Raw genomic sequence first — 23,204 nt, 5'->3', positions numbered from 1 at the left:
TTGTCTTGATGTCCACTATACACAGCCATCTAAAGATCGCTACCAGTTTCTTGCAGTAATGGCTTTAAGAACAGTCAGCTTCTTTACAACCATTGACTCATTTCTTTTTGTCACTTGCTGATTGACAGGGTATTTATTTGTGCTTGATAATGTTATATTCTGTATTTGTATATTAGCAGATAGGACTTTTGTTGACGTGTGCTCTTTCCATCTAAATGCTTGAAAGTAGAACCTAGTCATGCATATCCAGTCTCAAAACTCCTTTAGAAATCTAAATGTGGCACTGAGATCCAGGAGCAATGTGCAAGTTTGTCTTTGCTCACAGTCTTTCAGCACCATTAATGAAGTTGATGCAAGTTTAAAGATGAGGCCTGTGACAAAAATCTGTAGCTTGGCAAAGGTTTACAGTTTTAGTGCATAACATTACTTATGTATGTTGTAATAGGTAACATTACATACATGCTTTGTAATAGGTATACAGACTTTAGAACCATCAGTTTACCTCTGTGTAATTACCTGTGACTAATTATATCGTACGTATAACGTGTACAGGTAAGGTACTAAGAGCCATTTGGATGTGGTGCTCAGGAATATGATTTAGCAGAGGGTTTTTAGAGTTCACACAGAATCACAGAATGACCCGGGTTGGAAGGGACCTCAAGGATTATGTAGTTCCAACCCCCCTGCCTGGCAGGGCCACCAAACATACACATTTACTAGATCAGGTTTCCTAGGGCCCCGTCCAACCTGGTCTTGAACACCTCCAAGGACGGGGCATCCACAACCTCCCTGGGCAGCCTGTTCCAGGGCCTAACCACTCTCCTAGTGAAGAACTTCCCCCTAACATCCAACCTAAATCTTCCCTCTTTCGACTTAAAACCATTTCCCCGTGTCCTGCTATTGTCAGCCCTTTCGAAGAGTTTACTCCCCTCCTGGGTGTAGGTTCCTTTCAGGTATTGAAAGACTGCAATGAGGTCACCCCGCAACCTTCTCCAGGCTGAACAAACCCAACTCCCTCAGCCTGTCCTCATAGACATGGGTACTGTGGCTAGGGTACTTGTTAGAGTTAGGGTACTATGGTTAGGCTGCGGATGGACCTGATGATCTTCAAGGTCTTTTCCAGCCTGGGTAATTCTATCATTTTATAATTCTTTAGGACAAGCAGAAGAGAAGCTATTGGGTATAACTAGTATAAGCTATGTATTGCCGTGTGGACTTGAGTAATTACTTCTGTAGCAGATTTGTAGAGGGATTTTTCCCATTCATTATTAGTGTAATCACAAAAGTCTTAAACTGTCGAGAGTTCAAAAAGCTGAAAATATCCTTCCTTCTCTGGTTGATTTTGACAGCTATTTCAGCCTTGTGGAAAGTAAAAGCTGGTTTCTTCTGAGCTCAAGCCACTAGGTGGCGTTATAGAAAAGGACTTCACTGTGCCTTGCAAACAGTTTCCATGTGAGAAATACTAAAGGACTGTAAACCTGAATGAGCATCAGTCATGTCAGGTGAGAAATGAAGACAAACACTTTTAGGTAGTAACCGTTGAGGTCGTGATTAGAAGAAAGGGGGGGCGCTCCAAAACAAAGTATTTGGGCTTGTTATTCTTGAGGTGGAAACACTGGCAAAATGCAATCAGAGCTATTGCATTTTCTTCTAATATCCACAGTGATTTTGCTGCTCTATAAATTGTCCTTTCAAATCTCTCACAATAGGAACACTCTTTTAATCTATCCCATACACTGAATTAGCTTTTTGCTCACGCTTTAATGTAGGAATCAATTATCCCGAGTCTTAGAAAGGTTCGAAGCGAAGCCAAAGTCTACGAATCACTGAGAGAAGGATATTTCTGATTTTTATCACATTTTCAGCATGCTTTAAAAAGTATTTCTATGCTTTATTATACTTTTATACATTATTGCTGGCTAAATTTTGCTCTACTATTTTAGAAAGCAGGGATTAACTCCATTTACGCTATTTAAGTTTATTACATTAGTAAGATGTAGGTTACTGAGGGAGGCGAGATAGCGCCAGGCCTCATCGCGCCCATTGCGCATGCGCGAGTGCTCCTCCTGCGTTGCCATGGCTACCGCAACGCGCTGCCGGCGCCGCCATGGAGAGCGGCTTGGGACGGGGGGTCCTACCAGAGCCCTGCGGGGCCTGCACCGGGGCGGGGGGTGCCCGCTGGCACTGAGCGGTACCCAGCAGGAGCACAGGCAGCAGAGCAGCCTCCTGCAGGGCCCAGGCAGGCAGGTAGCACAGAGCAGTCCAGTGGGGCCTGGCTTCGCCTCGCTGTCAGCACCATGCAGGCTGATGGGGGCTACAAGGCGCCGGCATCCAGGGAGCGGGAAGGGGCAGCTGTGCAGGAGCCGCCTGGAGGAGGACTCGGGCTTCGTGATGGCCACCAAGGTAAGCTGGAGCCAGAGGGCCCGTTCAGGGCGTCACCTGGGAATGCAGCACCTGTTGCCGTTACAAATCCCTCTATTTTACCTGAATTAAGAAGTTCAGAAAGGGAAAAAGAAACATCTCAAAATGCAGCGCTGTCAGAGAATGTGGCAAGTTCAACAGGGGCAGGTAAAGAAGTTGCTGACATGTTGGATTTGCTGCTCTAAAGGGCTTCTTCAGTCTCATTACATCTTCCTGTGCTCCCCACACTCTTGTTCTGTTTACGTTTGCAGGTTTTGAGGTGACTTTTAAAATTCTTAAATGAAAAGATGTATTGCTTTTATCATATTATGATAGCAGTGTATGGATTAATATGACATTATAGCGAGTGATCCTTGTATCAAGAAATGCATATGACTTTTGTACAGCACAGGTATTTTAAAATGAGCAGTGCATATTTCAAAAACAGCATGAACTCCTGTCATTTTAGACTAGATCACAGCACTCACCTTACTATTATACCTCCTAGGTCTCCTGTCACTTACCAGCCACCCTCTGTGCATTTCTCCTGCAGTCCCTGAAACAGCACAGTATTTCCTACACTTTGTTCTCTCTTCTGGGTGTCCTGTCTTGCTTCCTCTTTTCAGTTCTTGCTTCCTTTAGGCCTTCAGAGCTGAAGGAACACATCTAGTTCCTGACCGTTCAGGATATGGAGTTGCTGGCTGCCTTCTCTTGCTTGAGTTGTGTTCAGATGCTCTTATTCTCAAGTAGCTGGCCATCCCTTCCTGGGAAATGCACTGTACCGAAGCCAGATGGCGTGTTGTATCTCTAAATCAAAGCAGATTAATTTCTGGGAGCATCAAGCTAAGTAAATCTGGTTCGGAACGTAGTCTTTGAATAAACACCACAAAGTCAAGTGCTGTGTGGAAAAAAAACCACACAGATTCAGCCGCTGTATGCTGAGGTCTAATTTGGAGCAGGCTTTGGTAAGATTTTCCGTGTTCACTGTGTATGTGGGTAACTTTGGTTTAAAATACTCTGTTTGCAAATAAAGATATTTATTTACTGTATCTTTTCCAACTGGAATATGAATGATTTTTTTTATGTGATGACAGGTTAGATCTCTCTTAAAGTGTATATAATACTGTTTCATTCTTTTGTTGAAGAAAACTTGTTCAGCTCAAAAATCTATGGTTGTTCTCGCTTGCTTCAGTAAAGTCATTTGAGATGAATTTGAAAAGCTTTTTTTGTTGTTATTGTTTGAGAACCACATCATGAACTGTCTTTCTTACCTTTTAGGAAGCATAATTGAGGGTACTCAAACTGTTATGTGGAGTAGGGCTGAATTTCATGCAACTATCTAGTCTGAGATGTTGCGTCTTGGACTTTTACCTAGCGAAGCAGCTCAATGGGATTACCACATGCCAGGTGTCATCACTGTCAGGGTACACATGGGTAAATGGCATTTTTAAATGTGTATCTCTCTTCCCCTATGAAGACAGGCTGAGGGAGCTGGGCTTGTTCAGCCTGGAGAAAAGAAGGCTGCGGGGTGACCTCATTGCAGCCTTTCAGTACCTGAAGGGAGCCTATAAACAGGAGGGGAGTAAACTCTTCAAAAGGGCTGATAATAGCAGGACAAGTGGAAATGGATTTAAGTTGAAAGAGTATATTTAGGTTGGATGTTAGGGGGAAGTTCTTCACTAGGAGAGTGGTTAGGCTCTGGAACAGGCTGCCCAGGGAGGTTGTGGATGCCCCGTCCTTGGAGGTGTTCAAGACCAGGTTGGACGGGGCCCTGGGCAACCTGATCTAGTAAAGGTGTATGTTTGGTGGCCCTGCCAGGCAGGGGGTTGGAACTTCATGATCCTTGAGGTCCCTTCCAACCCGGGTCATTCTGTGATTCTGTGATCTGTAGATATATTTGTATACCCATGGATATCTATGTGAATATAGTTAATAAACAAACCTGCTGTAATCTCAATCTGTTATCAAAAGAAATAATATTTCTATCCTGTAACTTCCATTTTAACAGGTTCTGATTCATTCCGCAACGTAGCTGTGAAAATTGAAAGATCTACTTTTCGTAAACCGTTTCTGGGTGGATTTAAGAACAAAGTAACGGGAGTGGAATATCATAATGCAGGGTCACAAACGGTACCCAAGAAAAGACCTGAAAAAGGAACTACGGTATTTTGTAGAGAAACACAGGTAATGGTCCAATAGTGTCTTTTTAAGATACATTTAATTTTGCCAAACAACAGAATGTTTACACAATTATTTCAAACAGGAATGAGGAAGTAAATAAGTCAACAGTATGTATGCAATGGAATATATTTAATGGATTTATATAATGAGTTGTGTGATTTGGGTTTATTAATAGCTAATTTTTTGTTCTTCTTGTAATGAGAAAGCAATCTGTGTATTGTCTGATAATTTGACGTGTGTTTTCTTTCTAGACAGTTTTAGAAAGAAATAGATATCAACAAACAACAAATCCAACATCAACCCAGATGACTAAAAGGGGCGTGTATGTGTCAAACATGACTGACAAACTAATAACCCCTGGAAAATACTTTACAGCAGAGGAATACCACAAGCGTCGGCTTGACGCAGTAAGTTCTCATAGGTTTGCAGCTGTATCTGCAAAGAAAAGTAGCAAGAAGATTATCTGAATATTTAGTGGGTGTTCAGAGAGTAATTTTTAACAGTGAATTTTAAAATGTTCACATTTCCATATCTTTCTGATATAAGGGTAAGTGTGAGTGTGCACATTTACACTATTGGTGTTTCCAGCAACATTTGAGACCGTACAGTTTCTTAAATATTAATCATTGGGAATTTACTGGCTTCTGTCTTAAGTTAAACTTTTACCTATACTGTTAGGTATTAAAATAGACTTCTGCCATTGGCACTGTCTTGATCTCTTTTAGGAGGACCTGAACTACATGCTTAATGCCATCTATGACATAATGGCTAGAATATTGGATCAGGATTTATGTGACTTACATTCAACTTCTGGATTTTATGGTTTTTTTTCTGTTTGTTTGTTGTTGTTGTTCTTTTCTGTGTGTATTTACTTTATTATTTAAGAACAAACTACATGGATGCTGTGGCCTTCTGGTTTTTTAGGTTCAGAGTCTTTTGGTGCAGTGAGATGTTCATTGTAGCCAATTCTGACAACAGATGCTGGATTGTCATTGTACAGGGGATGTCTCTTTAGGCGTCCTGAACTTCTCTTTGCAAACCATCTATTCAGTGACTGCACACCTATCTTATTTACTCCCTGGCATCATGTTAGCTTGGATGCTGCTTTGTAAATGCTCCAGTTCCTAATTTAATGCTTAAAATAAGCAGCCTGAGTCTTACGAACTAGATAAAAAGTTGGTTTTCCCAAGTGTTTAAGTGGGATCATTGTATTAATGTGGCTGACGAGATGCTTTTTAAATCTTGTTATAACTTTCTATAAGAAATTCTTATTTAGTCAGCATTAGCTGACAGCAATAAGCATCTTGTAGGAATGGAAACCAAGTAGTTAGCTGTTTCCTCAGGACTATGAGTGAGTTTTACTGTGATCATTAGTGCTACTCACTGACATCTGTAACGTATCTGTAGGTAACCTACGATGCTGCTGTAAATGTTACTGCAGAATGATTTTCTTTGGTTTTCACTTCAAAAGCAAACACTTTGTAAATGTATTAAAAAATACTTTCTCTCTTCACAGCAGCTTCTTATAACTAAAACTGGCCTTCAGGTCTTAATACCGTGGGTATTGGTTAGTTTTCTGTATGTACTTTTTTCACAGTACAATAAAAGCACAGAAATATGTTTGTATTGTTGATATATAATATTTTAAAATGATTTATTTTTTAGAGTGCATCTGTGTCAAGGAATAGAGCACAGTGGAGACATCAGCTTGGTGTTGATTCAGTTTGGTGGATTTGCACAACATAATGTAGTTCTATACTGAAATAATAACTGGAGACATATCCAAGGGAAGTGTTAGGTTAAGATATCTCTAGAGGCTGTTTAGCTCTATGAGCATGGTTTTGTGTTTGGCGGCCTTCTGCACTGAATAATGCTTAATAAACTCAAAATGGCATTAAATTAACCTGACTCAAGTGCATTTGGTGCAAGTGCTAACTCAGCTGGCAGAAGAAGTTCAGGCCTGCGTATTGTCCTTCCTACTGTGATATATCTAGGCTACCTCCCTAGTATCCCTACTAAAAGAGTAAGCAGGCTAGTGTTTAGGCTAATAGTACATAACTGTTTGTAAAGCATTTAAATTAGTCTAAGTACAAGACAGATCTTAGAAAATGTAGTTAAAACGCTAAAAAATAATGGTTAAGAACAAAATGCTGTGCTGTTTGTTTTTAAATTGATGGTTCTGTGATATTTTTGTCATATGTAGGTAATAGTGTTACAGAAAAATTTCCGTCGTTGGTATGCTACGAAACTAGTAGAAAACCTGAAGGAAAAAAAGAGATTAAGGCTGGAATGGGAAGCACAGGAAGAGTTAAGGAAGAAAAAAGAGAAGGAAGACAAACTGAGAATGGAGCAGGAGAGAAAACTGAACCCTAAAACCAAAGAAGATTTCGACTTGCTGTACCACGCTTTAGAATGTAAGTTTTTCTTAAGGGGGCACTCTTAAGTCAGCAAAAAAAAAAAAAAAAAAAAGCATAGTTGAGGAGTTTTCTGGTTTTGGCAGGTTTCTTTTCCTTTTGGATCATCTCTGTTTCCATCTCCTTTTCCTTTTTCTAAGCAGTGGAATTAATTTCATTTTAGAAGCTTTTTTTATGGGGAAAAAAAAAACAAAAAAAACCCCAACAAATTAACCTATAAAACAATGCTAGTAGTTGTGTTATTTGGGAGGTATTTTTGTTTGTTTTCCCATTCATCTGTAATGATGTGAGATAGAGGAACAAGATGACCTGATATAGGTCAATAAGAAGAACAAGATTCATCTATTGTTTTCTTTTAAGGATCAGAAGACTAAGTTAGTTCTGATGCATTTAAGTCAGTGAAAATAATGTCTTGAAGGAATTGCAATTAAAATCCATCATCTGCCATTTAATTTTCATAATGGATTAAATTTTACCCAGAATTTTATGAAAGGTAAATGAGGTTCTTCATTTCATCCATGCCCTCTTCTGCTGCTGTTTCTCATCTCTAATGTATTTTGTTCATAGAACTGCTGTAACTGCAATAAAAATTTGACAAATATTTTAAAATAATATAAATGATAATATAAAATAATAAAATATTTTTAAAATCTTAAATGAAAGAAAAAAAAAAAAAAAGAAAGAAAATTAAATCTTAAGAACATTTTTTTAAGCTCCTATAGGGCATCATGAAATGTGTCTCCTAGCAGAGGGGATGGTGTCTGCAGACAAGCACTTGTAAACTTCCCTGGCAAAATAAGGTGAATGCTGCAAATAATTGGTTTAAAATCTTGCACAAGAATGATCTTCTAACTGTAACAACAAATTAACATATGGCCTTTTGGAAAAATGAAACAATGGAAAACAATGTGATGGCCTATAAAAAACCCCAACGTTGCTGTAGCTCTTTTAAAATGACCCCTTTTAAGCAAAATACTTGCACTGTCACTTTGGACAGCTCATTTTACCTAAGCTTAAGTGCTTGCTTATGGTTTAGTTCCTTGGCAGTTTTTGCATTGCTGTCCCTATAGCAGAACTGACGGAATGGATTCCTTATTCATTGCAAAGCTACCGGACCCACCTTAAACCATCCTAGCTATTTTTCCTACGGTAAACTGAGCATGAATTTGGCAGCATGTGTTATTCACGGAGCCTAAGCTCATGATTCAAGAAATCCCAAGTTATCCACTTATCTTTCAATCCTGTCATACTTTGTGTGGCATTGAACAAATTGGTCTGTCTAAATGTACAAACAACATAAATATTACTGTTCTTTATGACAAATGTTAAAAGTTGCTTCCGGTCTTAAGCTTTTAAATTTGGGGAATTATATCATCTTGGGATTTGTTGTTCTGAATAAGCACGCTGGTTTATTTCCTGATATTCTCAGATTTAAAATGTATGGTTACATACATCTCTTTTGCCTAATTTAGTATAGTTGGATTCACAAACAATAAAAAAAAGTCCAGCTTTGCATTTTGAGGAAATCTGAGAAGCATTTGCCTCTTCAAGAGCTATAAAAGAGTAAATTAAACGCTGATATTTGAAGTGTCTTTTTAACATTTTGCTGGAGATAATTGTCTACTATCAATCATACTGTCTGGTCTTTGTTTACCATTGTTGACTTGTTGCTTCTCTGGAGACTTGCAGTCATGCTCTTTATTATAATAGAGCTTAGTGGTTCTAGGAAGTCTTTTTTTTTCCTACCTGCATCTGAAGCTACTTTTACATTCTTACAGTGTCAACAGTCTACACAAGCTAAATCATTGTGACAGTAATAGAATGAGGTTATTGTCCTCTACAGATCTGTGAAGGTTATTGCTGCTGATCACAACATGGGGATACTATTACAGAGTCAGCCAGGAGAAGCAATTCCTTTTGGTACAAAAACTTGCCTGTTGGCTGTATGGGGCAAATGAGATGTATCTAAATATTTTGTGTGTCTGTATACAGACACATTCATTATTTATTTGAAAAGTATGAACTACTTCATTTGCTTTATAAACACTGGAATAAAAAAAATATGAGTAAAATAGGTAAAATAGGTCATCTAAGAGGAATGTCTGACTTGATAAAATGTACGTGGTGAATCAGTAGATGAGTATTGGTAACTGTTTGACAGGCCCTTCGTTTCTTCGTTTGCAAGTACAAAGTTGCTTATTGTATTAATTAACTCTACCTTTGAAGTTGCTGCCCCCTTCAGGCACATAAAGCCTCATGTAAATTAATTCTGCGTGGAGCTTTTATTTGCTGAAATGGCTTTATTTAAAAATATATCTTTGGATACTCAGAACTTGTCAGACAGCTGTCACATTAATACCAAAGCTTGCAAAGCCTTAAGGAAATGAATCAAATATTTTAAAATATAAAACATAAGGCATTGTAGATAAGGAAGCCACAGGCAGAAAATAAACTTTCCTCCCTTCCTTCCTCCTGCCTTTAATCTTACCTGATACAGGATGTTATAGGCTGTTTTATTTTTTTCCAGTAGGTGTTCATCACATATTGGATTGTTTTCTTTACACTGTTTTTCTTTTGCATAAATATTCTGAAACAATAACTTTGAGATATTATTAAGAATGTGGAAGTTTTGGATCTCACAGAACTCCCTGCAAAAATCTTTGGATGTCCTTGAAATGGAGAATGCTCTTCAAAATAGGCAGGAATTGTTATGATGGATGCAAAGGAAAGCAATATTATGTAAATGGTGATTTTACTGAGGGATTTCTGTAAGGACATCCAGGCTGGATGTCAGTTATATTCAAGAAATGGGTACTGCAAAATAAGCTACGAGAGATGATTCTGCATTTTAGTCATTAGGTCTTTTGGCTTATATTTCAAAATGCAGCAGGTACCACCTGTGGTTTGGTGATTTGCCCCTGAGTCAGAAGGCCAGATGTTTTTATAGCATCTACTGATTTACTTGCTGCTATCATCAGCATGTTTGTGTATCACTTCCTTCCACTGGAAGGGTTCTGCTGCCAAAGAGGAAAGGGAGACTAAAATGATGATTGTCTAATTACAAATGTGCATCCGTCTGTCTTTGGTAGCAAAAGATGATACCACTCAATATTCATTGTTAAGTCCTGAAGTGCTAAACTTGATTATCAGTCAGGCTTGTTTGGACTTTACTCATTTCTGCAGGGAGAAGCAGTAGCACTGAGTACTAGTGGGACCACAGTAAGATTCTGCTCTTAATCTGTTGAGATCTTCACGGTGTCTTTTCTCACAGCTTTGACCAATGTTTGGTTAAAAAGGTCCTAGTGTTCAGATTGCTCAGAGTAGTTTGAGATTCCAAATGTTATTTTTAGGTGTAAAATCATAAAGCAATCACTGTAACACACACTTCCAGAGAAGCTAAATTCTCACTGATTTTTCCCTTAAATCATTTCTGAGTTTGCAGTAATTCCTGGCAGTGTGGAATTGATGTATACTTGCACTCTCAGAACATCTTTATCCTTGGCATTATTTCCTGTGATGTTTTTTATGTGTATTATGCATAATGATTGATTTGCTAATACAAAAACTTGTTATTATTATAGGAAAATAATTATGTTATTTCTTGAACATGAAAGTAGAAATCTCACTGGAAAGCATTTTCTAAAAATCTACCTGGAATATTTGTATCTGCAGTATGGAGGCAGGAGGAGACGGAACGGATTAACAAAACTCTTACTGGAGCTGAAAGAAAGGCAGCACTTTGTGGACTCCTAGAAGAAGAGACACAGCTGATTGCTTCCATTGGGAGACACAAGCTAAATGCAGACAAGGACAATCAACATAAAGCAATACTGCACTTTCTGGATAAGGTCAGTGAAATAATTTTAGACTGAACATAAAGAAAGTACCAAAGTACAGGAACAGAAAGGGCATCTGCAAACTGCTTGCCAGAAGTAACTTTTGTAGCTCTGTGAGTGATTATCAGAAGTCAAACAGTGCAACATTAAGATTGTGAGATTTATCATATACACAACTATTTGTGTATATGATATAAAGAATTAGCTCTGAGTGGATGAATTTTTTATCCTTTAACCATCCCGCATCAAGGATGGAATTCTGATGGCCCTGTTAAGATCATTCGGACAGAATTCAGAAAGGCTAATTTGAGGTTATGAAACATAGCAACACTGCAAATCATTCTGTATTTTATATTCTGTGAATTAGAATGCTATAGTAATTCAAGCATGAAACTGTGATCTTTAGAAATCTGCCTATAAGCTTCTCTTTCAAAAACATTCTGTTTCTCTAAATGAAAGTAATGACTAGGTGACCTTCCCTCTGCTGTCTTTGTTCATTGCTTTCTAGAGTGAAATGTTTGCTATTGCAGTTAAACACAAATGTTAAGCATGTATTTAGTATTTATGAAATTAATCTTAACCCCCAGAGATTTAATTATGTAATCCTTTTTTCTTTTATCTTCCCTCAAAAAAGTTATCCTGTGGAATCTAGATTTATTGTTCATTTCTGCATTCAGCGTAGGCCTTTGTTCCTAGGTCATAATTTCTGATTTTAAAAGAAGTATTTATTCAGTGTTCGTGTACAGGATAGAAACCCAGGAGAGCTTTAATTGAATTGTATTGATTTCAGTGATTAATTGACTGCTCTTAGTTGAACAACAAATTTTACATGAGAGTTTAATTTTGTATTATCTTGAGGATAAACTTATTAAAAACAAAGACAAAGAATTCATTCCGTTCATTCCCATAAAGACAGTTTAGTGACATTAGATTCAATGGATCTTCAGTGTAAAATACAATGAGAAGTCCTTTCAAGTTAAAGCAATGTCTCAGCAATCTGTCTCTTAAGAAGAAAGATTTTTGTTGTCTGCTTTCATAGTTGTGAAATAACTATGAAAAAATGCACTGCAACTGCAAGAGGTTTTAAATACTGAAGTTGTTTGTTTTCTGTTTTTAACTGGCACTGCTTAGTTCTCAAAGTGACTCTTGTATAAAGGAAACTTCATTGTTTTTATTATTGATGCATGGGAACAGGTTCACAAAAACTGATTTGGTAAAATAGATCATCTTTCTTCATCATGAATATAAATTACTTATCTGAAATGTTGGTGGAACTGTTACGAGCTTTATTGCTGTGATGCGATTGAATTCTCTATTACTGCTTTCAGGAGTGAAAAATGCCAGGAAACTAAATATTTGGAAACGACACCAAAACTATAAATCATTTTGTTGTTAAATATTTGCTTCTACTATTTGACGTTCTTCTGTCATCTCAGAAAAAGAGGCTTGGAACAGTTTAAAGCAACTATATTAAGTTGGAGTTCTTCTGAAACCCTGGAAATACTGTTTGTAATGATGAGGCTTCTGTTTGTTTGTTTTCAATAGAAAGTTGTTGACATTCTTTTTTGTTTAAATTTATTTTATGAAATGCTCAGTTTTGATGAAGTAGTGAGGAAGAAATGACAGAATTTACAGTCTTGAGTTGAATAATGTAAATGTGATCATAAGATAGTTGGCTCATGTTGCAGGTTGTATTCAGTGTGCAATAGTGAGGCTGCTGGGTCATATATGGGCTGTGTAGACTGATGAGAAGAACCCAGCTTTAATAATCCTTTCCTAGGCAAAGTTGTGCTCATTGACTCATTGTGCTCATAGTGTAAGCAAATGGCCCTTCTGTCTTAGAAAGAGTGGTTTCATTAGGAGGACCAAATGAAGGTAATGAATTCAAGTACCCCATGGAAAACAGGGATTGTTGCTTATCTGCTGTGTGATAAAGCTGCAGCAGGATACTTCTACACTGCTGGTTGTTGTTTGCTTGTTTTCTTTCTTTCTTCTTCTTTTTTAAACATTTCTGGTAATGCGCAATGTTAGTGTAGGAAAGGAATGGAGATATGGTGGAGTGCTCCTTTTTTAAGACAGAAAATGACTTCTTTCTAATTCTGCATAAGTTCAAAGATTTAATGAAGGACATAAGAGTTTTATTTTCACTAGTTCCTGTTCTGCTCTTGTGTTTTGTAATCAATGTCTGCTCTGGATTGTTACTGTTGATAAACAGCAGTCTAATTATAGTTCCATCCCCATCAATAACATAGTCAAATGTTATTCAGTATTGGACTCCATTTTCAGTTGCTTTGTTTTTATTCTGCTTACCTATTTTTATAATGTGATAATTTATTTTAAACAGAGGAAAGCCCTACATAGACTGTGTTCATATATGCTCTATCTTTCTTGCTGTTTTTATGACATCACAATAGAAGGCCTATATATTTGATCATAGTAATAATCACAGAGGTACTGGGTTGTTCTCCGCAAAACTACTCAAGTATCTGAAGGCTTCATGTTGTGTTTCTGAAGCCAATGTCCACTGAAATCACTAAGTGAAGTTCACCGATGTTTGTGAATGCTCAAGTTTCAAATACAGTGAGAGTGAATAATGAACACAGAGAATTAAGTTCAAAATAACTGTTCCACTGTATGATAAAGGACAGGGAGTGGAGTTGGGCAGTGATGGGGAGAGGGTTTAGGATGCTGTATTTAGATATCTACCTCCATTTAATTAGCCCTCAGAGCCAGACCTCCAAAAGACAACAGTGTTTGGACTTTTCAAAGTAGTGCAACCAATACCATGCAAGTTCTCACTGTCTTTAGAAGATAAAGATATGCAAAGAGAATTGAAGTAGTAGGCATATGTTATGTGGTTAAGTTTGCAAGCAGGGAGCTAGCTCAAGTATCCAATAATCTGTAAAGTCTTCTTGTCGTTTAGTTTACCAAAGTCTATGCCTTCTACAGATGTCTGTGTAGCCAGCATAAATAGAGCAGTTCCCTGGAGATGTTCTGTACTGCAGCAGACTTTGAGGGCTTAAATTTGTGATCTTTACACAGTCAACAGTCCCATTGATCTTACTGATACTGTAGAGGAATTTATGACTGCAAGATGAAATACAGAGCAAATGTATTCTAACACCACCATCAGTAAATTTGTTTTAGAGAAGTAGAGCATATCCTTGTAGGAGAATATTATTTACTATTAATTTACTCCAAAATTTAATGACCTGTGATTTTAAACAAAGTGTGCAATTGAATGCTTGCTGTAGTGGAAAAGGAACTGTAGAAGTATCAGCAATAGAATTAGATTTTGGTGTTTGTCAACCGTTAAAGTCATGTCCCAGTTTGCTCCGGTGAAACTTCATGTAACTGTACACTTGTTCAGCTGGTGATCAGTTTATAATAGCTCAGTTGTACAAATTGTTTCTGAAGTGTGCACAACCTAAGAGATGGAAAGCATTTGATGGAAAAATCACTGAAATGGATACTCCATACAAACTCCGTGCCAGAGAACTACTTGAACTCTACCGCAGTATTAGCATGAATGACATCCCGATAGATGAGAGAAGAGATGTGCTGTTAGTGCTCAGAGGTACAGTGAAGGTATGTTTTTATTTTTCTAATTATGTTTGGATTTAAGCTGAACTTTCAAAAGACACAATCATTTATGATTCTCTGATTTAATTATGTCGATACATAAGCAATGCTTCTTCTAGCAAATAGGTGCCAGGGAGATCAGTTGGCAGCAAGAGAAAGTCTATTCTATCAACTGGCATGAGAGAATGATTTGTATTCCATGTGTACTTAAAATTCATGTTGCACTTGGTGATGTACACATTTTTCTTCAAGATGCATTAGGATTTTAACCCCATAGCTTTAGTATTTTTTTTTTTGTGTGTGTGTGTACTAATACATAATACAAATTTAGTACAAAGTTTTGCTTAATATTTGTAACAATCTGGTGAAAGCCATGACATAAATGTTAGTGGCTATTACTGTACTTCTGTTTTTCCCAATTGCTTGACAAATCTGTTTAGAACCTTGCCATCACTGTAGGTTTGTTGCCACTGTCTCTGGCTGGCAAATACTAATATTCTTTTCTCTTCCACTCCGCATCCCCACTACTTGCTGCCAGTGTTCCCAGTGGAATAAAACTTGCCTGCCTTTCTTTTAATCTCTCTCTTTCTCTCCTTTTTTTTTTTTTTTTTTTTTTTCATATTCATATACAAAAAGAATACCAAGTTAAGTTTTCAAATACTTTGAGATGACAGCGTTGACAATGAGGTAGAATAGTTTCATGGTTTTTAAGGAATGAAACGAATTGGTTTTTGGTCATGGCAGAATTTGATTTAAAGTCTATATGACATTGGGAGCATTGCTAATTTATGAACTTCTGTTCATCTTAATACAATTCAATGTTGTGTAGTAAACAAATTCTAGAATTTCTACAGATTAGCACTCATTTCAGGTGAAGAAACACTGACCTAAATCACCTAAGTCTGTCTTCGGAGTATCTCTAAGTATCTGAAATGCTGAAAGGACTAATTTCAAGCATGGTTCTAAGTCTCTTAGGCATTTTGTGTGGTTATTTTTTTTCTTCCTTTTCCCCTTTCCGTTCTACCAGTGTATGTACATTTCCTATCACAGAGCCAAAGGAGGCTTCCCATAGAGATGCTTCTTGGGGCTTTTGGAGGAAAAGAACAGTTTTCAACCTCATTTTAGATGTTCAGAATTTTTTAGTGCCTCCAGATTTACAGTTCTTCCCAGTTTCAGTATATATACAGGCTCATTAAAGCAAAATCTGTATGTATTCTTGTTTCCTTCCTTAACTTTTGACATTAGTGTGCTTGGAGGTTATTTTCTTGTGAACATACAGAGCTGTGACTGATGAATTACACAGAAGCCATAATTTGCTTTCATATCTATATTAAGAGTTATTTTGTTCGCTTCTTTATTGTTATGTTTTCCTTTCTAATTTTGTGTTTTCCTTCAGGAACATGAATGTAAATTAACAGAAGAAATAGTGCAATTGATTGACAGGGAAGTTGATCTTATGTCAAGAGAAGTAAAAGAATGTAACTTAGAAGGACTGAGGAAAAGAATTTGTGCGCTATTTCTGCAGTTTATTAAAATTCCGAAGTTCAACCCTGAAGTTGCAAAGTTTCTTAAGGTAGTACTCCTAGACTTCAGTCTGACTTAATGGCTCTGAAACTAAAGATAAAGAAGGGGAGTTGAAAGCCGCAAATTCTCTTTTACTTCCTATAAGCTTTTGCTGTAAATTGCTGTGGGTGTTCCTCAAGAAGTAAAAATGTATACAAATATCACACAGATAAACTTATATGGTCATTTAGGAAGCACAGACATGTTTTTAACAATTTGTCAGGTAGTGGAGAGAGAGCCAAGAGCTCCAGCTATGAACTGAGAAATGAGTGTTTGAAATGACCTTACACATCTTAAAAATGTTAACAGTAAATGGTAATAGCAGGTGGGGAACCCATAGAAAGATTTGAAAGCAGTTTTTTTTCTTCCACTGTAGGAAGGGCAGTACCCCATGAGTCCAGAAAGGAAGAATATTTACTTCCTGAAAAGCAGAAACATATACAAAGGAAAAATAGTGGTAGACACCTCTTTTAAGTCTTCTGTTTAAAATCATATTGAGTATTTTGAAATAAATTATTGGCTTTTAAATATTATTTTCATAAACATTTGTAAAATCTGTTCCTACCAGAATCTGGGTAACACACGAGTAACAGTAAGATGTGAGAAAATAACTTCTTTCTTTAATTTTATCTTTTAGGTTCCACCAGATCCCATGAAGCTTTATAAAAACATTCACTTCTGTCGCAGTTGTGAAAATTACTTACCAGCCTCTGAGTTTCCTATTCCTGCTAATTCCCGCACCATTGGCAGATGTCACTTGTGTTGCAAGCTTGATAATGAGGCTCGGCAACGAGAATCATTTCTGAAGTACAGACTTATTCTAGAAAATCTCAGGAAGTCTGAAGCTGATTATCAGGATGATGCTAGAATTGTTTTCTTAGTTCAGGTAACGTCTGAACAAGAATTGCTAATAATGGAAACTGGCAGCTTTGGCCATCATTTTTATGTTGTGGATGTAGCTGACGGGAAGAGAAATGGGCTAAAAGCTATAAAATCTTCCTGTGGTCTGTGATGTTCAGTACTACTAAGATAAAGCACTTAAGCTCTTTACGTATACCTGTATTTTCGAAAGAGCTTACAAGCAATAAATTAAAAGAAATAGATGTTCAGCTAACAGAATCACAGAATCACAGGCTGACCTGGGTTGGAAGGGACCTCAAGGATCATGAAGCTCCAACCCCCCTGCCTAGCAGGGCCACCAAACACACACACTGACTAGATCAGGTTGCCCAGGGCCCCGTCCAACCTGGCCTTGAACACCTCCAAGGACGGGGCATCCACAGCCTCACAGCCTCCCTGGGCAGCCTGTTCCAGAATCATATGATCCAAATTCTCTGGCACTACCCTGGCCATCCTGCTGCTTAAATATACTGGCTTAGTCTCTAGAAGAATAATGACTGTTGTTTGACCCTGTCACTTTTAGCCAAATGAATTAGAAGTTCTTCTGTTTCAAGCTATAGATATCTAAACAGCCAAGATTTATATATTCAGCTACTAATTTCCTTTTTTTTTTTTTCTTTCCTCTAACATTTACTTAAATCGTTTCACTTTTTTTCTGAGCTATTTTCTTTTTTATTCACCTCCCAACAACTGTCTGTCCTCTACTTCTACTCAGAAAACAGCTGTTCATCCAGAAGTGTCTGTCAGAACCAGAAGTCTTGCAGCAGCTATGACTTGATTCATTGCCCAGCTCAGTACCAAAATAGGCTCTGATTGTGTTGTTTGTGGATAGATGTAAGATTTTTGTGACAAATGATTTTTATTCAGGTATCTTGCAAGCTGATTCTAACCATGCTTGGGCTGAACACCAGGAGTGCTACTAAGGCAAAAGAGCAGTTGGTGTGTTATGGAAGCTCTACTAAATTCAGTTCACTGCAGCTAAAGACCTGCTTTTTAGTATCAAAATGAATTAGTTCAGCAATTGTGTCAAATCCTGAGGCTGCCTTTTCTTCTTTCAGAGGAATTTTTAGCATAGTTAAAATGTTGTTCTCCTTAAAATCAATAGTACAAAGTGTGGCTTTGATTTTTCTTGAAGAACAACATCCTGATGGGAGTGCTCCTTTGAACAAATGGATAAGATGAACTCCTTTATCTATACTTCGCCTTCACTCATTTCTCAGTCTTAGTTGCTAACTATTCTATGATACTTGATCCCAACTTATCAGATGGTGGTGGCTGAAAGACTTTTCTGTTACTTGTGAGAGCAGAACAAGTTACTTGGGGGGTGGGGGTGGAGGGACAGTGTCATGATATAAATTGTGAATTTTCACAGCAAAATGCATATCTACCTTAACAAAGTGCAGAAGTTATCTCTTAAATCAAACTTTTCACCATAACCAGAAAAGTTTTCACACAGAACAGGCTTTTGTCTATTTTTCAGGCAGAAAAAAAAAAAAAAACATGATCCAGAAAAATGATGAGTCAGGTTGTGGCCCTGTTTTAGATGGTATTTTATATACTTCAACATAGATTTTAGCCAATTATTTGAGATTCACAGCTTAGCACAAAAACAGTAACAATAATAATAGTACATGACAATATGTCCACTTATAAATGTCTGATTTCTTTGAAAAAGATAGAGTTATTCAAAATGTTATTCAAAACATGAAAAGGAGGAAATACTGAAAATATACACCAATTAATGAAAGCTAATAAAGGAGAACCAGATTTAAGACCAGATGTAGCAGCAGTCTTATGTTCTTGGAACCAGTAAACATATAGTTATTATAATGGATGTTCTAAGCCCCAATTTTATCATACATTTTTTCCTGGCAACAATTTAGGTGGGTTCCTGGAAGCAAGGTAGTTGAGAATACATGAGACTTCATTTCACTAAAGCATTGTGTTGGTGTAGTTCCATCCATATTTTGTCAGGGATCTAGTAACTAACATGGAAACACTAATTTAAGTAAGTCATGATCTCTCCTTAGAGGAATGAGCCTTTTTCAAATGGCTTGCTGGAGGAAAACCTGTTTAAATTCTGCTGAATACAGGCTCCTCCTGTAGATAAGGATCTTCTAATAATGTTTCCATGACTGAGACAGAGAAGAATCAACATAGGGTGCCTGAAAAACTCACCGAGTTCAGTGGCAACTGCTCTCCCGATTAATGTTTTTGTTATGTGTGATTAAAAATAACAAATCGTAAGTTCATAGTAATTTCAGATGACTTGTAAAAATTAAAAAAATTAAGATCAATATAAATTAACAGAAAAGTATACCTAAAGTATACCTAAAGACCTTTTTGTACCAGATAACCTTTACACACAGCCCTTCCATTACCTTTTGTTAATGTTGTAGTATAGCAACCTGATCTTAAGTTACCACATTTGGTAAAATGAGTAACAGTAGTAAACTCTTAGTATGCCAGTAACAGAGTGAGAGCAAGGAAGCAGAGTGGACCATGATTTAATGTCTGTCACAGGTAGGACTTTTCATTGTCATAATTTTCCACATTTTTCAGGCCAGATTATTCTTATTTCATGTAAACTTTAGGTTATTTAGTAGTATAATAAATTATTTATTCAATAACAGTAATTCTGAACCCTTGAATGGGGGATAACAGGGATGGATTATTATCATCAACCAAAGAAGTCTCAACAGGTTAAAGCATGCCACATGAGAAAGAAAACAAGTTCTGAGAAGCTTTATAAGAGCGTTTAAGCAATTAGAATGTCAAAGGAAGATAGCAAATTGCCTTTGGCAGAAATAATCCAAGTAAGAATGTAGCATTTTAGCAATGATGTAAGAAAGAAGTAGTTAATAATTGCCACACCCTGCTAAAGGAAGATGCAAGTCTAAATATCCATTAGCCAAGTGATTGTATGACATGCATAGAAGTATTTTACTCAAAAATTTGGACTCTTAAATGGTTACCATTTTTGCTGCAGAATGAAATACACTTCACCTTTCTTACTCTTGTTTTCCATTTCAGCAGCAGCATCTGCAGTACATGATAGAGAACATATGGGGCTGTCAGTCAGCTCTTAGCGCTTGCAGTGACCTCTATGATTTGGTTATGGTCAGATGGGATAAGCAGCAAGAGTGGTCTCCATGGAACACTATTCTCCTCACTAAAGATGAAGCAGATGCACATCTTAAGCTGGATAACCTTCAGGAGGTAATATCTGATGGCTTATTTTTTTTCACAAGCTCTACTGTTTTAGTAGAATCCTGTGAGTAACGATGTTTGGCCAAAGTCCTTACGCTCATTCATGTTTAAATTGGCCCACTGTGACTATTTAAATGATTGTGTTTGTGCTATTAAATAGATAAGGGAGTAGTCCAGAGGGCAGCTGGCAGAGTACATACCTAACTGCCTTGCTTTGGTTCTCCCACCTGTAATGCAAGAAGCTTAGTAGCCTTTTATAAGCCTTAGTAACTGTACCTGTGATGCTCCCTCTTTTCTGCTTAGATGAAAAATCTACTAGGGATTAACTGTAAATGCTGTGACAGTTCCTTTGATCTAGCATGGACTGCAGATGATATTCATTTTGGAAATTTTGAGATTATCCAAGAACTAAATTGACAAAGTAAATGAATTACTCGCCCAATGAATGTTTCATTTTGGGAGCAAAATACATTGGGGAATTTGAAGTGTGAAGGGAATTCAGCTATCCGTATCTTTTCTGTGCATGCTCAGCTTGGGTTTTCAATCAGACGCATGCTTACATGAACATTACCTTTAAAATCAATATCAGTTTAATAATGGAAATCCCTATATTAACTCCTCTGCCTCACCTCCAGGCCACAAGGCTGTTGAGGCAGTCTGAATCTAATAATACCCCTTTGCATCCATAAATCTGTCTTCCTGGTATGATGGCAGGCAAATGTTCTGTTTATGTACTTTCCTGGTTTAACTTCTTAAGGCTGGATTGTCATTGTCAGAGATGCTACAAACTTGATTAGGTCCAAAGCTTCAATTTGAGATTTTAATATGAGTGATAAATTCTAGTAAAAAAGATTTCATTACTTTAACACAATAGAAATAGAAATATTTTCTAATTTGGCCTTATACTTTCTATGTAACTAGATTTATTCCAAATAATGAAACTGAAACTACATGAGATGTTGATGCATTTTTACGTTTCTCATGTACAATGAAAGTAAACAAGCTTCATCTATGATGACAAGTACAAGTCTTGAATTTCATGTGTTATTAAATGTGTTCTAAGCTGGTCTGCACTTTGTAATTATAGATTCTGGAATAGTAAAACTAATGGTTCTTTTCAGAATGCTTTCATTCTAAGGTGGAAATGAAAACTTTTGAGCTACTCAGCTGCCTTCTGTGTGACTGACAGTGGGCAGTAGAAGGTTAATAGGAAAAGGCCTCCACATCTCCTGTTTCAGTAGAGGGGGGAGATAGGCCAGAAGAGCAGCAGATTAGATATACAAGTCTATGTTAATGCTGCATGTTATTTTCAGTTAGCTCTTGATGCAGAAATGGAAGTGGGCCAGCGGAGAGTTGCTTTTCTTCAGCGGTAATGGCCAAAGCTTTGTTTCAAAAAATGTTTGTGAAATAAGAGAAAATGAGGCAAAGTTAAAATGCCATAAATTGAATCACTGTTTGTCATTCACTGAAACAAAGAAAATGGCCTCTTAAGCACTTTATGTAGCAGTCATTCATAGCTATGACTACAGAGTCAGCAAAAAAAAAATGTTTTTCAACTAAATATTCTGGCTATATACATCATGTTCTGAGCTAGGACTGATCATGAGAAATCAGGAAAATATGCTGACTCAAACACAATGAAATGCTTGCTGTCGTGGTTACTTGTAAATAATCATTCTGATTCTTACCAAGGAGATTTCACGTATTAACTACCTTACAAGTGCTGATATTTAACCATTTCTTACTTTGAAATTTTCTTCCTTGAGAAGAAATAAATGAAACTTACCTTGGATGAATAAAAAACTGCCAGAAGTTTTTCTGTTTTTAACAGCTGATTAATATTTCACCAGGAGTGGTTTGTGATTTTCACCATAAGGTAGCAGTATAGAACTATAAAATGCTTTATTTCATTCTATATTAGATACAAATACATTACATAATTTACTTCAGTAAAGAGTTGCTATTTATGTTGTCGAAAATAGAACAACGAGTATATTGCTGAATATTTTAATTGTATTTAATTGGATTTGGATTTTCTTTCCTTCCAGGCTTATGAGGCACCATTTATTCACGGAATAAAGCATAAGCATATCCGGGCAAAAAAATACTTTGCTCAGATCCCAGTGATGACATCACTTTTCCACAGGAGTGACAAGCAGGCTAATGCAAGTTAATTTTTAATAGCTACCCATATTCCTACCGATATGAAAACATAACTCTTCAACTATGATAGCAGAAGTCAAAGAAATTCACTGAATTATTTATTAATACAATTCCTCTGCTTTTAAAGAAATACGTTGTTTCGCCTACACCTTATTTGTATTACACAGGTCAAAATAAAATTCTGAGTATAAAACAATTCAGTCCTGACCAGTCCATGTAACTGCATTAAATGCTTTATAATCTCATTGTTTAAAAGGTAAGTTATTGTCAATGAGCTATTTACATTCATGAGCCACGACTGTTTTGCTACATATGCCTGTGCTACTTGGAATATTTTGTTTGTGGGGTAATATTTCGATTAAGTAATTAAGCTAAAACTTTGTTTTTTACTTATAAAAGTACTACTAAATACATGAGATTTATTTCTCTGTCTTAAGCATTAGGCAGAAAACCCATCAAAAACCCATCATATCATAACCTACTGAAAACAAAATTGATATTTTCTTCCAAAAAAAGCAACTATGTCTTGGAAACACTGGTGTAAAAAAAGTTTCCAATCTTTTTGTGGCTCATCTGGTTGGTCATAGTGGAACTGCCAGCATACAGTTACTGGATCCAAGATCTTGAAGTTATTGTGAATCAGGCTTAACATTTGGAAATACACAGTGCAGACTGTTCAGAACTTGTTTATTTTTTGAGAGGCTTGTGTTATTTAAAGTAAAAGTTAATTGCTTCCCTAAACTTACACAGTTATGTTTATATTTGATTATAGTTAGAGAGGAAAATATTTTATGGTGTACATTCATAGAACCATAGAATGATTTGGGTTGGGAGGGGCCTCTTTAAGATCATCTAGTTTCAAACCGCTGCTGTAGGTACAGACACATCCCTCTAGGACCCCTCTGGCCTGGCCTTAGATGTTTCCAGGGAGGGGCCATCCACAACCTCACTGGAC

The 23,204-nt window shown here is 36.9% G+C and overlaps 1 protein-coding gene across 3 annotated transcripts; it reads left to right on the top strand.

The window, feature by feature from the left end:
- Nucleotides 1-995: 995 nt before the first annotated feature.
- IQUB (IQ motif and ubiquitin domain containing) lies at nucleotides 996-22,445 on the top strand. Of its 3 annotated transcripts, none has more exons than XM_015853040.2 (10): nucleotides 996-1,502; nucleotides 4,409-4,584; nucleotides 4,833-4,988; nucleotides 6,785-6,995; nucleotides 10,668-10,843; nucleotides 14,249-14,419; nucleotides 15,810-15,986; nucleotides 16,614-16,862; nucleotides 19,910-20,095; nucleotides 22,135-22,445. In XM_015853040.2, exons 1-10 carry the CDS (start codon nucleotides 1,496-1,498, stop codon nucleotides 22,258-22,260), a joined length of 1,635 nt encoding a protein of 544 aa, XP_015708526.1. In that variant the 5' UTR covers nucleotides 996-1,495; the 3' UTR covers nucleotides 22,261-22,445. The 3 variants fall into 3 exon arrangements, with proteins under 3 accessions (XP_015708526.1, XP_015708523.1, XP_015708519.1); XM_015853037.2 differs by lacking the exon at nucleotides 996-1,502 and adding an exon at nucleotides 1,562-2,403 and having other exon boundaries at nucleotides 19,913-20,095; XM_015853033.2 differs by lacking the exon at nucleotides 996-1,502 and adding an exon at nucleotides 1,565-2,403.
- The last annotated feature ends 759 nt before the right edge of the window (nucleotides 22,446-23,204 follow it).

The sequence above is a fragment of the Coturnix japonica genome, chromosome 1 (genome assembly GCF_001577835.2).
Source record: "Coturnix japonica isolate 7356 chromosome 1, Coturnix japonica 2.1, whole genome shotgun sequence".
Taxonomy (NCBI): Eukaryota; Metazoa; Chordata; class Aves; order Galliformes; family Phasianidae; genus Coturnix; species Coturnix japonica.
Note: the sequence above shows the minus strand (reverse complement) of the source record. Positions and strands in the feature narration are given on the sequence as shown.

Excerpts from the sequence above, each read along its gene's own strand:
- IQUB (XM_015853033.2), top strand. The coding sequence starts at position 2,298 with ATGCAGGCTGATGGGGGCTACAAGGCGCCGGCATCCAGGGAGCGGGAA. Across the intron at positions 2,404-4,408 it reads GCTTCGTGATGGCCACCAAG|GTTCTGATTCATTCCGCAAC; the intron begins GTAAGCTGGAGC and ends CCATTTTAACAG. Across the intron at positions 4,585-4,832 it reads TATTTTGTAGAGAAACACAG|ACAGTTTTAGAAAGAAATAG; the intron begins GTAATGGTCCAA and ends TTTTCTTTCTAG.